This window comes from Mixophyes fleayi, chromosome 2 (genome assembly GCF_038048845.1).
Source record: "Mixophyes fleayi isolate aMixFle1 chromosome 2, aMixFle1.hap1, whole genome shotgun sequence".
NCBI lineage: Eukaryota > Metazoa > Chordata > Amphibia > Anura > Limnodynastidae > Mixophyes > Mixophyes fleayi.
In genome coordinates, this window is record NC_134403.1 from 128,968,110 (window position 1) to 128,986,270 (window position 18,161).

At 40.1% G+C, this 18,161-nt stretch overlaps 1 protein-coding gene across 2 annotated transcripts; it reads left to right on the forward strand.

Annotated features, from left to right (window-relative positions):
- Positions 1-1,826: 1,826 nt before the first annotated feature.
- Positions 1,827-17,882, forward strand: TEX30 (testis expressed 30). 2 transcript variants are annotated; one of them, XR_012688678.1, is made up of 6 exons: positions 1,827-1,854; positions 3,151-3,387; positions 6,869-6,920; positions 7,604-7,806; positions 11,338-11,605; positions 17,778-17,882. XR_012688678.1 is itself a non-coding variant. In XM_075199985.1 (5 exons), exons 1-5 carry the CDS (start codon positions 1,837-1,839, stop codon positions 11,500-11,502), a joined length of 675 nt encoding a protein of 224 aa, XP_075056086.1. In that variant the 5' UTR covers positions 1,827-1,836; the 3' UTR covers positions 11,503-12,779. The 2 variants fall into 2 exon arrangements, 1 of the variants encoding a protein (XP_075056086.1); XM_075199985.1 differs by lacking the exon at positions 17,778-17,882 and having other exon boundaries at positions 11,338-12,779.
- Positions 17,883-18,161: the final 279 nt, after the last annotated feature.

An 18,161-nucleotide genomic window follows, 5' to 3' on the forward strand; every position in this document is an offset into this window, starting at 1 on the left:
ATGAATAGTGCTTATAATGCACAGTGCTAATGGTATAATATCTTACAAGAATCAATGTGAGCAGTTAGAGTTCATATATGACTAAAAATTTATAATCAAATCAAAATATCAAATAGTTCTGCAAATTCTACATGTGGATTTGACCCACTGGTCATACTACTTGATATCTTGATTTGACTATAAATTTTTAATTATATATGAACTTTAGCTACACATTGATTCTTGTAAGATATTATACCATTATCGCTGTGCATTATAAGCACTATTCATTCAGCCATTTCACGTTTCTTTGAAGTGCATTTTCCTTACCCTTTGCGCCTTTTCCCTTGCATTAATTTTTTTTGGAGAAGGACATGTGGTCAGGGACCGCACATAATGTATAGAGGAGCAGAGATGAGGTCATGAAGCGCGCATGTACAGTGTGCACATGAAGAGGCTGCGCTCCCTGTGTGAAGTCACGTCATTGTGGATTATATGCTGCCTCTCTACGGGAATAGGCAGCATTTGGCCAATTATGTAAAGATGTGGGGGTGTTACTGCTGGCGCCCCCAGTAAGCTCTGCACCCAGTGTGCGCGTCATATCTGTGCTGGACACATTGTGAGTTAGTTGCCAGTAGATCTAGCGTGCAGCCGTGGTGCTCCCTCTGCCTTGCACCCTGTACGGTTGCATCGACTGCACCTTCCAGGCCTGCAAGAGCACTTCTTACATGAATGTGTACTACCAACTGGAAAAGTTGGTGGAGAAGGAATAATGGTCTGGGGCTGTTTCTTGTGGTTTGGCTGGGGCCCTTTAGATCCAGTGAAGGGGAATCTTAATGCTACAGAATACTATGACATTCTAGAGAATTATGTGCTTTTTTTTCAACTTTGGGGAAGGCTAGTTCCTGTTTCAGCATGATGATACCCACCACGGCCCAAAGTGAGGTCCATTCGTTTTCCCGAGGAAAAAATATTTTGTCTTATTTGCCCTACCTTACAGCTAATACAGTGCACAAGCTGGTTAGAAGGGTAGTTTGCCAATAGTTCTCATCTTATAGTGGAAATATGGAACCTAACATATGATACTGTGACAAGTGCATCCAAATCCTACAGTAGAAGGTTTAGTTTGTGCCCACTAATTCATCAAATGTATGGAAAGGTTCTAAAACGATGTGACTGGCTGCACTTTAGTTTGCATCTCATAAATTTTAAAACAAAAGAAACACCTTAAGTTTGCTCAGACCATAATACCCTCTCTGTTTTTGGGTGGGGAAAAATTAAAACTTCCCTGTTTTCAATTTCCAGTAACAAAAACTGGGACTGCCCTCATAAAATTAGGACTTAACATTTATATATGCAGAATGAATAACTAACTAAACCTATATAGTATTACTTACATTCATGTTTAGATCCACCAATAAAGTAGATCCTGTTCATACTTTTCAAGAGTTAAGCATCAGCATTTTATTAAGCTTTCAATCTAAGTTGTTAACACAAATAACTTCTGCCAGGGACAACTTCTCTCATTAGTGATAAGCACATTGCTAAAGTAAATAAATGCGAAATTAGGGTACTGAAATAATATTCTTTGTGTGTGCATATATTATTTAAAAAAAAAAATCATAAATGTTTTGTGTAATAGTGTTATCTGGACTGATGTAAGTAGCTGTTTTATTTGCACATAACAGTATAGAGACACCATTTCACTAAAGCCTACATTGTACTTGTCTCTGGCTCTGCAGCAGTAAGAATGTGATGAAAACACAGAGCAGGAAGGTTCTCCAGCTCCTCCCTTCAGTCCAGCCCATCCTCTTCCAGTGTAATCCCCCGCTCTCTGGGTGTGAGCTGCTATCTGACATGGGTGATTATACAGAGGTACAGTAATACACTTACATGTATCCCCTGCCTAAGTTGTAAGCCTCTGGCAGACAAACACATTATGCTCCGCTGAATGAAACATTAGTATCTTATCATTGTAAGATTTTTTAGTACTGCTATGTATTATATTTTTTTTAGGACCTGTACAAGTTATATACTCGGGTGTGTCTAAACGTGATATATATGAACCTGTACGATGATTTCTTTTTAAATTGACATGTGCCTATATAAATTCATTTTGGAATTTTAGAATAATGACCATGTTAACCATTTATCTAGATAATACGGTAGTGGAAAGACATTGTCCACAGAAAGAACAATAGAACAAATTGACCAACATTCCTCTCCCACCCCCACTCTGCGCGGCTGATTGTTGTTGTTGTATGATTAAAGTTGTTTAAAATCTTTTGGGGTTCATTTATCAACGTGTCCGGAAAAAGTGTAAAATAAGAGCTGTTGAAATATAATGTGCAACATTTATAAGAAAAAGCAGAACTGTATTGTGCATAAGTGACACTTTGCAGTTGTTCTATACCAGTTTTTGCTAACCTGCGACACTCCAGGTGTTGTGAAACTACAAGCCCCAGCATACCCTTCCAGCAATAAGCTGCTATATATTGGCAAAGCATGCTGGGTCTTGTAGTTTCACAACACCTGGAGTGTCACAGGTTAGCCAACACTGTTCTATACCAAGTCTGACCTAGTATTAGGCAAGCACCAGGTTTCTATTGCATTCCAGTCCTGTTCATGACTTATACAATTTTAACCTAAGCTCCATCCTTCTCGCAGTGGTGCCGAAAATTTCCAGCACACCCTCCATTATATGGTGCCCTATTATGCAAAATTATTTTGAAATAGCTATTCAAAGATAGCAGCCAGTAAAATAAAAACATCTTGGGGGGTTTCAATTGGTTGGAGCCTTGCATGATGTTCCGTAAGATGTCACAGTACTAAAACATTGCTGATTTTTGCTTGAACCTCATAGAGGGAGAGGGCTTCCAAGAGTTTGAATAATTCATAATAAGCCTCATTTAGAAGGATTTCATATCACAACCATAATTGAAAATATATATCAGTTGACATGAAGTTGTGTCCCCCTCCCTCTATGTCTACAACACAAATTATCAAGATTATAATACACAAGTGATGTTTATATAATTTCTGTATAAAATCTATACAAAAATACACACTTGGCATAAGTCAGGTTGGTACTGTATATGGATATGGTATTAAGAGGTATTGCCTTTGCATTTCATTTTCCACGAAGTAGCAGTATATATTTTGCCATTCTAGGAGAAGATTGAGATACCCTTTGGCAAGAAGCACCTGGATGCTGTGCTTTCTGTCCCTAGAGGTTGCAGTGGTGTGATCTACGGAGTTATTTTGACACATGGCGCTGGAGGTGACATGAACTTCTCCCACTTGGTGTCTTTGGTGAACTACTTGGTACCTCAAGGATTGCTGTGTGTCAGATTTACCTGTAAAGGGCTTAATTTGGTGTACAGAACCAAGGCTTACAATGCTGTGGTGGTAAGTAAACTATTCAATGTCAATATTAGTTTAAAAAATAAGATTGTTGAAATCATTTTGTATCATTTAAGCCAACAAAGTTAAATGGTGTACATTTATATATGAAAAAGATAAATGCTGAAGTTCAATATCTACCCACCAGTACCTCAGTCCCGTCTCCTGATGATGCAGTTGGACATTTGAAATGATCCGCAAACCCCAGCAGACTGCCCCCTTCCAGACAACCCCTCCGGCTTCAGCCTCTTCATGTTATGCAGGCATTGGTGCTGGCACTTTTTGTGTAGAAGACGTTCTTTAATCATGTTATTGGTTAGGGATAGGGTTTCGCTTACAGTGTGGACCCAACCTTAAATGTGTAAACCTAACCTTGACCTATGTATCTTGAGCAAAAGCCACTGAAAACCACTTAATCCAACCCTAAACCGTTTATATTAAAAAAATTATACACTATATTATCTAATATATATACAGTATATACACACAAACACACATTTTATGGATTGCTTCTGTGTGTTACAGAAACAGTAGTTAATATAGTCTCACACTTATTTTGAATGTGTTTTGAATTGTGTTCATTTTTGCATGTTAATAGCAATGTATGGGGGAATTCTCCACTGTTACTACGGAAATAGATGCGCATTATTACCGTTAGAAAGGTTATTTCAAAGCTGATTTTTTTTTTCTTGCAGCTCTGCCCTGCGTTGTTCTTTAGAACAACGCAAGGAATTGAATCTGCTCCTATATGAATGTGTCATATTGTTACATTATCACAGTGAATTTAGCCTAGTCTTTTTCCCACTTGGATATTGTGATCGTTATTGTGTAATTAGACATATCTACTGACATTAACAATTTACTGGGATGCTAATCTTCATGCAATTGAAATACGTAAAGAATTTGATTAAGGAAAAACAAATAGGCCTCTTTGTTTTTAACAGTGAAATATCACAATAATGATCTATATATAATATACAAACGTTTAATGGTGCTACTAATATTATTATCCTAATGAAGCAATATCTAAGAGGGTAGAATTGTCTTAAAAAAGGTAGCATTGGCATTTCTATTGGCTCTAAGATGTCAAATTGCCCCATGATCATTATCTAGCTTGCTGATATGCTAGATTTCCCAAATTCACCAGAATAACTGTCTAGGGCAGTGGTTCCCAAACTTTTGCAGTTCGGGGCACCCTTAGAATCTCCAAATTTTTTCAAGGCACCCCTCCAAAATAATTACTGAGCAGTCCTGTTTTAGAAGTAGTTGGGTCAAAAAATTGTAATAAGTATTTAGGTCACGACAGAAATACTTATTTAGTTGTATGCAAAAATGCCCCTCTGCATCCAGGCACACTGCCCCCTCTGTAACCAGGCACACTGCCCCCTCTGCAACCAGGCACACTGCCCCCTCTGCAACCAGGCACACTGCCCCCTCTGCATCCAGGCACACTGCCCCCTCTGCTTTCAGGCACACTGCCCCCTCTGCATCCAGGCACACTGCCCTCTCTCACGTTGCCCTCTCTGCCCTCTATCCCCTCCTCTGCCCTCTGTCACGCTGTCCCCCTCCTCTGCCCTTTCTCATGCTGTCACCCTCCTCTGCCCTCTCTCACGCTGTCACCCTCCTCTGCCCTCTCTCACGCTGTCACCCTCCTCTGCCCTCTCTCACGCTGTCACCCTCCTCTGCCCTCTCTCACGCTGTCACCCTCCTCTGCCATCTGCCCTCCTCCTCTGCCATCTGTCCCCCTCCTCTGCTCTCTGTCCCCCTCCTCTGACCCCCTCCTCTGCCATCATTCTGTACCCCTCCTCTGCTCTCTGTCCCCCTCCTCTGCCATCTGTCCCCCTCCTCTGACCCCCTCTTCTGCCATCATTCTGTCCCCCTCTTCTGCCATCATTCTGTCCCCCTCTTCTGCCATCATTCTGTCCCCCTCCTCTGCCCTCTGTCCCCCTCCTCTGCCCTCCTCCGCTGCCCTCTGTCCCCCTCCTCTGCCCTTTGTCCCCCTCCTCTGCCCTTTGTCCCCCTCCGCTGCCCTCTGTCCCCCCCCTCTGCTCTCTGTTTCCCTCCTCTGCCATCTGCCCTCCTCCTCTGCTCTCTGTCCCCCTCCTCTGCCATCTGCCCCCCTCCTTTGCTCTCTGTCCCCCTCCTCTGCCATCTGCCCCCCTCCTTTGCTCTCTGTCCCCCTCCTCTGCCATCTGTCCCCCTCCTCTGCCATCTGCCCTCCTCCTCTGCTCTCTGTCCCCCTCCTCTGCTCTCTGTCCCCCTCCTCTGCTCTCTGTCCCCCTCCTCTGCTCTCTGTCCCCCTCCTCTGCCATCTGTCCCCCTCCTCTGCTCTCTCTCCCCCTCCTCTGCCATCTGCCCTCCTCCTCTGCTCTCTCTGTCCCCCTCCTCTGCCATCTGCCCCCCTCCTCTGCTCTCTGTCCCCCTCCTCTGCCATCTGACCCCCTCCTCTGCTCTTTCTCCCCCTCCTCTGCCATCTGCCCTCCTCCTCTGCTCTCTCTCTCCCCCTCCTCTGCCATCTGCCCTCCTCCTCTGCTCTCTGTCCCCCTCCTCTGCTCTCTGTCCCCCTCCTCTGCTCTCTGTCCCCTTCCTCTGCTCTCTGTCCCCCTCCTCTGCCATCTGACCCCCTCCTCTGCCATCTGCCCTCCTCCTCTGCTCTCTCTCCCCCTCCTCTGCCATCTGCCCTCCTCCTCTGCCCCGTGCCATGCACCAGCTATAGAAAAAAAGAAAGCAAACAGAAACTTACCAATCCGCGCGGCGCTAGAACCCTGCAGCCTCCTCTCTCGCGCAGCTGTCACTGACGTCGATATTCAGTGACAGCTGCGGGAGAGAGGAGGCTGCAGGGTCCTAGCGCCGCGCGGATTGGTAAGTTTCTGTTTGCTTTCTTTTTTCTAGGGCTGGCCCACGACACCCCAGTGACAGCGCCGCGGCACCCCTGGGAGCCGCGGCGCACACTTTGGTAACCGCCGGTCTAGGGGGTATATTTACTAAGCTACAGGTTTGAAAAAGTGGAGATGTTGCCTGTAGCAACCAATCAGATTCTAATTATCATTTATTTAGTACATTCTACAAAATGACAGCTAGAATCTGATTGGTTGCTATAGGCAACTTCTCCACTTTTTCAAACCCACAGTTTAGTAAATATACCCCCAAGAGTTAATTTGTCAATGCAAGCGAGTTTCAGAATGAAGTATTGGTGAAATGTACCGAGATACAGTATTTCCATTACTAAGAGCCATGGAACTATTTATAAATGTATGTTCAGTGATTGGATTTAGCAATTAATGTCACAAAATAGATGTGAACATTTTCAGGGAAGCTGGCGGCTACATAAAATGCCCTGAAATCTATACATGCATGATAAAAATAGGGAATTCCAATAAAATGTAAGATTAGTGCTAACACACATTGCAAATAATACAAAGTCTTTTGTTAATGGTACGTATTGTTTTGATATTACAATCGCCATTTACTTTGTACCCCTTTTTAGACATATTTAAAGTCTTGTGAAGAAAATAAACTTGGTGGCATCTTTCTTGGAGGTAAGCTGTACTACTAATATATATAATAAAAAAAATACCTCATTCTGCATTGTTATTAGTAATTAGACACATATTTTATGGATTGCCTCTGTGTGGTACAAAGAGAACAATGCAAGTTCTAAATATTACTTTAATCTTTGCTCATACATATCCATTGTACTTAAACTGCAGTTGCAGAGAGTTAATAGTTAAGATATTTACGACTTTGGATTTGACTTGGACTATGGTTATATTTACTTGAAATCATGTATTCAGCAACTATCCAAATTAATAAAACACCAAAACAGAGTCTATAGAAAAGAATACAGTTGTTCAATTCATTTTGGAGTCTTGAAGTTACCCGATGAATTCCATCCTCCATTGCTAAATAATTTTACTTAAAAATTTAACAATTTTCTTTTCGTTATTTTTTATACTTTTGGGAATCACGTTCAGAGGGCTTGTGTTGCCTTAGCATGTTTTTGGGCTTCCCATGAGAAGCATTACCTTTGTTCATTCTGTTGGCTGTATCTTTAAGATTCTGAAAAGCAAATTCAGCCTATGCTTTATACGCATTAATATTCTAGCAAGTACCAGTACACTAGATTGCACATGTTTAAGAGGGTTGTTTCAATATAAGAGTGGGCAATGGCAGCACATTAACATTTATGAAGAATAAACCTGCATTATCTCTGTTGAAAAAGGACGATCTATGGGCTCTCGTGCTGCCACTTCTATAATGAGAGCGGCTTGTGAAGAAGATGACAGCTTCATCCAAGGGCTTATTTGCCTATCGTATCCACTGCACCCTCCGAATGCAAAAAGCAAGATGCGAGATGAAGATCTCTTGCTGGTTACAAAGCCAACATTGTTCATCTCTGGGTCAGCAGATGATATGTGCGACAAGGTGAGGTGTGGATTCACACTTTAGCAGCGTATGGTATTATAATAATTCTTTGACTTGTTTTATAATGCAATAATCTGTGAAAAATAAATTTCTGTGAATTGAGGGAATCAATTGACAGTATTCATAGGGACGCAATTTGTTCACATCACTAATATATATTTAGTGTCCACTTTATTAGATACACCTGATTATTACTGCAAATATCTAATTGGCCAATCACGTGGCAGCAACTCAATGCATAAAAGCATGCAGGCATGGTCAAGAGGTTCAGTTGTTCAGAATAGGGAAGAATTTGATCTAAGTGACTTTGACCGCGGAATGATTGTTGGTGTTAGACGTAGAGATTTGAGTATCTCAGAAACTGCTACTTGGATTTTCATGTACAACAGTCTCTAGAGTTTACAGAGAATGGTGTGCACAATAGAAAATATTCAGTAAGCAGCAGTTCTGTAGGTGACAGTGCCTTATTAATATGAGAGGACAGGAAAATGGCCAGATTGGCTCAAGTTGACAGAAAAGTGACAGTAACTCAAATAATCATGCGTTACAACAGTGGTATGCATAGGAGCATCTCTGAAAGCACATCACGTCAAACCTTGAAATGGATGGGCTAAGACCACGGTGGGTTCCACTCCTATCTACAAAGAACAGGAAACTTAGGCTACCGTGGGCCCAGGCTCACCAAAACTGGTCAGCTGAAGAGTGGAAAAATATCTCCTGGTCTGATAAATCTTGATTTCTGCTGCAAAATGCGGATGGTAGGGTTAGAATTTGTTGTAAACAACATGAATCCTTGGAATCCACCCTGCCTTCTGTCAGCGCTGCAGGCCAGTGGTGATGGCATGATATTGTGGGGAATGTTTTCATGGCACACAATATGCTCCATAATATCAATTGAGTATCATTTAAGTGCCACAGTATAGTTGCGGACCATGTGCATTTCTTTATGGCCCTAGTCTACCCATCTTCGAATGGCTACTTCCAGCGGGATAACATACCAAGTCACATAGCATATGTCCTCTCATATGTCTTCTCAAGTTGGTTCCATGAACATGAAAATTAGTTCATTGAACTCCCAATGGCTTCCACAGTCACCAGATCTCAATCTAATAGAGCACCTTTGAGATAGGTGGGGTACGGGTTAACGGCTAAGTGAAAGCCGACATAGTTTTAAACAATGTGACAATAACGATGGGTATAATCGCAGTAATAATAAAATGACTACTTACCATATAACAGATAAGAACTTTGTCCGAAGCTTGAAATCACCGCCCACTGTAATATACAAATGGGCTAATCAGCTACACTACCAAATTATGTCATTTACCATGGACAGAGTGAAAATGCAGCTTTTAAAGCGGCAATACTCAGACCCCATGCCTGTATTCCATTATTAATGGCGTGGGCTCCAGGTATTGTCGCTTAAAAAGCGTCGGCTACACTACCAAATTACGTAATTTACCATGACGGGCAGCACGGTGGCTTAGTGGTTAGCATTTCTGCCTCACAGCACTGGGGTCATGAGTTCAATTCCCGACCATGACCTTATCTGTGCGGAGTTTGTATGCTCTCCCCGTGTTTGCGTGGTTTTCTTCCGGGTGCTCCGGTTTCCTCCCACACTCCAAAAACATACTGGTAAGTTAATTGGCTGCTATCAAATTGACCCAATTCTCTCTCTCTATGTCTGTGTGTGTGTGTGTGTGTGTGTGTGTGTGTGTTAGGAAATTTAGACTGTAAGCTCCAATGGGGGCAGGGACTGATGTGAATGAGTTCTCTGTACAGCGCTGCGGAATTAGTGGCGCTATATAAATAAATGGAGATGATAATAATGGACAGAGTGAAAATATTTAGCCCATTTGTATATTACAGTGGGCGGTCATTTCAATCTTCAGAAATAGTTCTTATCTGTTATATGGTAAGTAGTCATTTTATTATTATTGTGATTATACCCATCGTTATTGTCACATTGTTTAAAACTATGTCGGCTTTTACATAGCCATGATATTGACTACCACCGTTTGGGATGTGGTGGAATGGTATATTTGCAACATGAATGTGCCGTTCACAAATCTGCAGTAACTGATGCTATCATGTTGTCATGATTGTTGAATCCATTCCAAAAGAATTCAAGCTGTTCTGGGGCAAAGGAGTGGGGGTCCTACCCAATACCAGGAAGACGTACCTAACAAAGTGGCCGATAAGTGTATCTATAACTATGTAATTGTGTAGTGAAGAAATCTATGATTGATGTTTTGAAGCTGTAAGTTGTTTTTTTTTAAAGCAAATATTTTTATTCAAGTTTTCAGACAATACAAGTAAAACATAACAAAAGTAGCTTAGCACACAGTTCTTTTGAGTATATAAGCCTGCAAGAAAATGCATATAAAGCGTTAAGCATATGAGTGCACAGTTCAAGTGAATGTCCAATATAACATTTTACTCAAACAGATATAGCCTCCCTTCCCACCCCCATCGAGCACTGTGACCCCTGACCCTAGTATCCAGTGAAGCTATAGGTATTTATATACCTCAGTCAGTGTTCTCCCAATAAATTGCAGCTGGGTGGCATTAAGAAGCAGCCGGGTGGGGGCAGTGTAATAATTTGCAAAAATAATTGAAAATTTTTGGAGGTTATTGACCACACCTGCCATGAGAGGTCAGACTGGTGGTCAGTGGTGTAACACACACTGCTGGCTGTAGTACTCACTTAGTGCCTGTTCTAATAGGAGTAACAATAGTTTATTCTATTTTAATAGTACTCTGTTGGGCTCCAAGAGCCGGGTGGCAAGTAAAAACAGCCGGGTGGAGTACCCGGAAAATCGGTGTTGGAAAGAACACTGCCTCAGTGCTTCCTGAGAGAAGCAGAACCAAAGCACTCCTCCACCTGGAAGTGACCATGTTCTTGCCACATACATAGCATTCCTGATGTTCAGCCATATAGGATTACTAATATTGCCACATGTGTGGGTGACAATACTGAACATGATATATCGGTTTGGTACTTGGACCAAGCGTCTGGATCACTTCTGGTGTCAATGGGACATGTTACTGCAGTAGGAAGGTGGCTGTGCACACAAACCGATAGTGGACATCTTCTGACCACATTCACTAACATCCTATCAAATGTAATCAGATTATTGTCATGCTTTGGGCTCTTGAGGCCAACATATGCTGTAATATTAGGTGAATCGTCTGATATCACTGTAGATATCACAAATGGTGTGGCCATCTTAACTCAGAACGCATAAAGCATTTATTTAGATAGCTTTTGGTGGTATAGTAAGGCCTGTTATTTGTGTAAGATAAGGTAATGTAGCCAAGCAGAAGCAAAAGAAAAGACCCTACTTTACTCACGCCTGTTATACAAAGTTCTTTGTTGTGATCCAACTGTAATTTTGATCACAAGTATTAAGATGTAGTTTGGTTACATGACGCTTTGACATTGGATCAAAATTAGAAAGAAAGGATGTCTATTGACTGTGTGATTATACTACAACTGTTTTTCCATTTCTCTTGTTTGCTCTTGTACAGACCTTGATGATAAATACAGTCAGCAAAATCAAAGCTCCTGTAAAGATCCATTGGGTTGAAAATGCAAATCATGGAATGACAGTCAAAGGGAAAACAGTGACTGATGTTTTGACAGAAATAAATGAACAGACTTTGTCCTGGATTCAAGAGATATTGAAGCTGTAAATGATCTGAGCACTATCCAAGTTACATGACCACACACTTGGCACAGTGATGAGCCAAACCTCTACATTAGGCGTCTGGTACAGGAAATAGCATGGAGCATATGGTAAGCATAGATTATGGTACTGCTTTGGTTATTCATGCTTATTCTGTTTTCCAGTCATATGCTGGTGCTTGGTCGTTTCTTGGTACACAGAAAACCCCAAAACTGTAGTAAATGATAATTATCACCCCCTTTCTGTTTATTGGTGTATACACAGGCCATTTTCACCTTTATTGTTATAGTTAACAGCTCTCTAGATGGGGCTATTGGAGCTTTGACAGTCTTGCCTGAGATCCACATAACATACCAGTGTTTGAGGTAATCTGGACATCGCGTACCCCACCAAAGTTTACAAGTTAAGGCTATTTAAAAGTATAATTCAAAGCTATCATCCAATTATAAAACACCATACTGACATGTTGCCATATTGCAGCTTGGGCTATACGCCATAATAAAATCATTCACAAGAAGAGGGTTGCGCCACCGAAATTCTAATTCTTGAGGCACAAAATAACACCAGCTGCAGTTTCTGAGCCTGCAAGGAGTAGTTTATGTAGGAAAGAAACATTTTTTCTTGTTTTGTATCCTGACATCTTTCAATATACTGAAAATAACTATTACTCAGGCTTACAATGTTTATATTTGCTGTTACTGTGAATATGTTCTGCATATGCCATGTCCTGTGTGCCACCTTAAGTGTCTGCCTTTGATGGAGTCATTTTTCTTTATCTCCACAATGGCCAGAAATTGTACTAATTTACATTCTTGTGTAATGTGCTGCAGCCCCTGTGTCATCTTCTATTATTATTGGAGCCATCGGGTGAACCTCCCTATTTCACGTCTGTTAGAAGTGTCACGTGTGTCTCATTCTACAAAGCAAATGACACTACAGCCATTACAGCTTTGCCTTGAACTCTGTTCTTTGGACACAACCTTATAGAGCCACACCCTTAGTGACTTACAGTGTAATAAAATTATATTGTACAGTTAATAACTGCACTTATGGTAGTTTGAAAGACACATCCCAGTATGATGCATACTTTACAGTTTTCTGGTATTTTGTCTTTATGTTTAATGCAAGTTATTTGTCTACTGTTACCTAATGTATATCTTTGCATAATTGTTTTATATCCACTGCAGTGTGTGCATTTTGTTCTACCATATGTTAATTATCAAGTAAATATACTGTTTTTATACAAGAAGACATACAAACTGTATTATTTTTGTACATATATTCCTTTGTTCTTTTTTTAGGTTGAAATAAAATTTTGTCATAAGTTACCTTTTTAACATTTGTATTACACTCCTATAGATATAGTTATTTAGATAAAAATGTGCCCATCAATACCACAAGATCCCCTAGTCAGTTGAATCAGAGGTATATTTGTGTAATTATTTTAATGCCCACAATGTATAATGTATTCAAGATAAGAGTGAAGTCACACTACTGTCTGTGCTCTGTTACCCTTCTGTCTGAATATGGTGGCAGAGTTAATTAAGTTTGGACAAGCGTAATGACGGGGATCCATTGGTTTGTTTGGTGATTGCGGTGTCGGTACAAACTGACACTTTTGCAGGTAAACTGTATCATGAACATTCCATGTTTTCTTTTCAACGCTTTCAAAGGTGTCCGTCCATTCTGACATTGCGATAACAATGATTGTTCTCACATCCGTCCATCTGAATACAGTCATGCTGAGAGGGCAGGGAAACATCATAATGCAAGTGGCTCATGTGAATGATTCTCTTTAAAGCACTACATAATATTTTGGAGCTATTTAAATAAAGGATAATAATAAGTATATTTAAGAAGCGATCAGAACTAATACATGCAATTTTTTTGTGTCTTAAAGAGTAATTTCACTCAACCACAAAGTGCTCTTCTAGCAAAGTGTTAACTTGAAACTGATTGGTGGTGGTTTAATCTCTTTTATCAATGCACACTGCCCACACCACATTTCCCTATACAATATTGGCTTAACTCGGTGTTGGCTAACCTGTGACACTCCAGGGGGTAAATGTATCAAGCCGAGAGTTTTACGGCGGGTTTTAAATATCAATCAGATTCTAGCTATCATTTATTTACTACATTCTACAAAATGATAGCTAGAATCTGATTGGTTGCTATAGGAAACATCTCCACTTTTCAAACCCGCCGGAAAACTTTCAGCTTGATACATTTACCCCCAGGTGTTGTAAAACTACAAGTCCCAGCATGCTTTGCCATTATATAGCCGCTTATTGCTGGAAGGTCATGCTGGGACTTGTAGTTTCACAACACCTGGAGTGTCACAGGTTAGCCAACACTGGATTTATGACACACAGGCCCAGTCATGGCAGGAGAAATTTGGCCCAAGCAGCTGGGTCTGTACAGTTTGGCCACTACATGTGTAGCCATATTGGACATTGTTACTGCCATTGGCGAACTTAGCAGAGTTTTATTTTTCAAAAAGAGACTGTACTGGAATGAGAAATTCAGATGGGTACTTACTATTATAAAATTGTAAAACACGTTTGCATAAACTGGTCAATAAATAGCTGTACACTGTTTGTAACATAATTAGGAGCTAATTTACACATTTAAATAATAATCTTTCATAGAACTACCATCTAACACACATCATATACAGTGTATAAATAATTAAGAGCTTCCAGAAAGCAAAGCAGTAGACACATGTTGTTCTGAATCTAATTCCTACAGAGAGAAAACATTTGCCCAACATCTGTGCAACGGAATCTAGCATTACAACCACTTCATTAACTGCAAATAGGATACAGAAAAAGCAGAATTGCTGATAAACAGTGTATCCAGCAGTGAGTGATAAATGGACCATATGGATCTTACCATTCTGGAAAACAGTTTATGTTGAATAATAGTTATTAAACCTAAATAAAGGGTAGAGGAAATAATGTAGAATTCAGGCGCCAGTAGGTGAAATCTTGTAACCAGCAGGATATTTTAAGAAGCCACAAAAGTTGTGCATCTGTTGAAACGAATAGAAATGATTCCCATAAGTTAATCACCAAGTATTATTTATTTAAGGTGTATTGGACACATGAAATGTTTCCAGTCCTGACCTAAATCAATGTTAAAATGAAAAGGTACCTGCGAAATGCACAAAGGTACATTTCTGATGGGAAGTATATTCTGTACACAAAATATATACAAAACAAGTGATCCACAAGTTTACAAAGTGTGCACATTTTGTTTAGAACAGAAGAACAAGACTGACGGCACACTTCCACCAAATCTGTCCATGTACCATCATCATCACAGCGCTGTACAGAAAACTCACTCACATCAGTCCCTGCCCCATTGGAGCTTACAGTCAAAATTCCCTTAAATACACAGACAGAGAGACTAGGGTCAATTTTGATAGCAGCCAATTAACCTACCAGTATGTTTTTGGAGAGTGGGAGGAAACCGGAGCACCCGGAGGAAACCCACGCAAACACAGGGAGAACATACAAACTCCACACAGATAAGGCCATGGTCGGGAATTGAACTCATGACCGCAGCGCTGTGAGGCAGAAGTGCTAACCACTTAGCCACCGTGTATATACATATCAGCATAGCTCCATAAGAGCAGTGTTCCATATTCTGAGGTGCATTAATGCTGATGAACGTACTTCAGATCAACAGACGCAGAGAGTAAAGGAGGGTGAATTGTATAGTACTATCTTGAGTTTTGTTGTAAGTAACGGTGTTTACTCATTCAAGAGTTGCTTAGTGCAAGGTGTCATAAGTTTATGAAGGGTGTCCTGCATTGTCATTATTCATTTATTATTTATCTAAATCTATTTAGATATTGATTTAGAGAAATAAACTGCTTTGTTAGAAATATATTTTGGTTACATATCAGCTATTTGTAAAAATATACAAAAAATATATTTGTCTTTATATGGTTTTTCTACCCACTTGGAGTGAAATCATCGTAGCATCTTCCAGTCGGCAAAGATAGCGTGGAAAGTTGTCAGCAACTGTGGGGGCGTAGATGTTTGCTCCTTCTCATGGTAGCAGTCAGTTCTGGATAAATTTGAGTGAGGTGCAGAAATTTTCCACTTATTACACGAAAACTAGATTTTGTGGAGCAGGATAATATAGTTAAACGTCAGAGTGGATATAGCCCCTTTTAGGAATGTTCAACGGTTAAAAGCTGCAGAACCTCTTTATCCTACAAAATGACCTGATTTGTATTTGTTCCAAAAGCTGCCAATAATCAGGCTTCAGTCTATACTTTTAGGTGGGAATTCATTTCCCCCCAGATTTACGCAGCTTTAATCCTACTACCGTTATTACGGTAAATTTAACCCGACTTTCTGCTTGCAGCTCAGGAAGCTGTGAGCAAAATGCCGGCGTTGAAATTACCGTAATAACAGTATTTAAGTGCACTATTACCGTAATAACGGTAATGGTGCGCAGGCTGTGTTACGTTTTACAGTGACGCAGCCAATTGAATTCCCCCTCAGTTGGACACCTTATGCACTGTTCATGTGCAGTTTCAACAATGGAATAGAAACATTCAAAAATAACCATAATGTTTATGCTGTGGGTTTGAGATATCACCAGTCACTGCTGCTTTCCCTGCTTTAATGCCTTGGATTAGTGAATGTTATTGCTAAAAGATGATAGACACACTATTTTCTTTCTTAAATATATTTCCCACACATCATCACAAGATGGATTGCTCTGTGTATTAGCTTTTCTGCTGGAAAAATTGAGATTGTTTTTAACTTGCTTTTGCAGTGGACATTTTAACAGACATTAATCAATATTTTATTAAAAAATAGTAGTCTGGGCTCTTACACGCCTTTAATCCCTTGTTCATCGGAATTAAGGATGACTCTCTCCATTTGATACAAAAGGTTATGCTCCTGAACTTCCACTTAATATACTTTTACCTGGACTGAATTAATTAAAGTTTAACAACACCCATCTGATCAATTAGTTTAGCCCCCATAGATGCAATAGTAAATTAAGTGGGGAGGGCTCTGGAACTTCCAGGGCCTGAGTCATTAATTCATGCATACTGAGCGCATTGTGCTTTTGTTTTAAACCGCATGTAAATTGGCTCTGCATACTCCTGAAGTCAACAAGGAATGGATTTAAAGATACCTGTGGTGTAGACTACTTGTGTAGGTTTACACTGTTCTACTAGAGCAGACACTGCAGGATATGTACAATACCTATGTGGAATATAAAATCTCTAAAGAACGCAAAGAAAAAAAATATATTAAGCAATTAATGTTACCTGTCAATAATATAATCATTTATGATTATGAATGGAAATTTTAAAAGAAATTGTTTTATGTCTTTTCCCCCCTTGGAAAAACATTTATTAGGCTGCCATAATGTCTTGTGTACATAACATACATTTTCAGCTGCTCCTGATTACTGTACATAACATACATTTTTACAGTTGCTCCTAATTGCAAACACGTTTTCACATTCATACTCAGCCGTCAGCACCAGTCTTCAGAACTTAAACTAAACCTTCACTTGGAGCAAGAGATATTTCAGAAAACCAGTGTACTTCTGTGTGTGCCCGAGTTTGATGTCGACTTGGCTGCACAGGAATGTCCTTACTGTATATTGCATATGTGCATCCGCCCATTCCCTACCCCGTTTCCCCCCTGAATTCTTGGCTGGAGTAAGTGTCTTATGCTCTTGAAGCTGACTTGGACGTGGAAGCGTATCGTCCGGTTCTGACCATGCGCAGCGTGATTTTTGTGAACGAAATGCACAAAACTGGCAGGTGTGTTCCTTAATGACCCAATTGCAAAGCGCTACGGAATCTGCTGGCGCTATATAAATAAATGTTGATGATGACTCAGGCCCTCACTTTTGTTTACTGTGTTGCATCAATGCTACAGCTCTCTACAAAACAGTAGTGCAGAAAGGTGTGCAATTTAATGCCTTTCAGCCATAAGACTACAGAAAGATAACTTCAAATTTTTAGCTATTGAGTAATATAATTTAGAATAATGTAGTGGGCATCATATATTAATTGAGAACAATTAAGTTTGTGGATTTGTTAGGGCTGTGAAAGAAATGAGATATCTAGCCACTTACGTATGTGGCTAACCTGCTGATTAGACTGCACACAGCTACATTTGTGGCAAGCTGTTAGATGTATGTGTAGTGTACTGATGAAATTAATTACACTTCCCAGTTTATATTTTCTAATAAGTGTTTTTAGTCCTAAATCAAACTGCAATTCCCTTCCCTCAATAGGAAAATATCACTTGGCAACTGATGTGAGAAATCTGAACACCTCGCCTTGGAACAGATAAGATGGCAATTTTATTGCTAATGAGGTGGAAGGGACCACCAAAAAAGAAAGCTGATTATTTTCATTAATTGTACTTGCAAGAAGAATAAAGTAAAACCATAAATAGGTGAATTTTCTGCTGTATGGCGATAGATGATCTTAATTAAAATAATTACACAATTACCTTTATTAGAATATGCATTAGTTTGTTTATTTTATTAATAAAAGCATTTATCTTAAATAAAAGACCATGCTTTCAAAATCATGAGAAACATATCTTTAAAGGATGACTACTTTTTAAAAATGATTTTTATTTGAAGTTGAAATAAAAAACAGACACCAGGTGC

Coding starts and splice junctions, on each gene's coding strand:
- TEX30 (XM_075199985.1), top strand. Junction 6,921..7,603: donor TGGTGGCATCTTTCTTGGAG/GTAAGCTGTACT, acceptor CTGTTGAAAAAG/GACGATCTATGGGCTCTCGT. Junction 7,807..11,337: donor CAGATGATATGTGCGACAAG/GTGAGGTGTGGA, acceptor GCTCTTGTACAG/ACCTTGATGATAAATACAGT.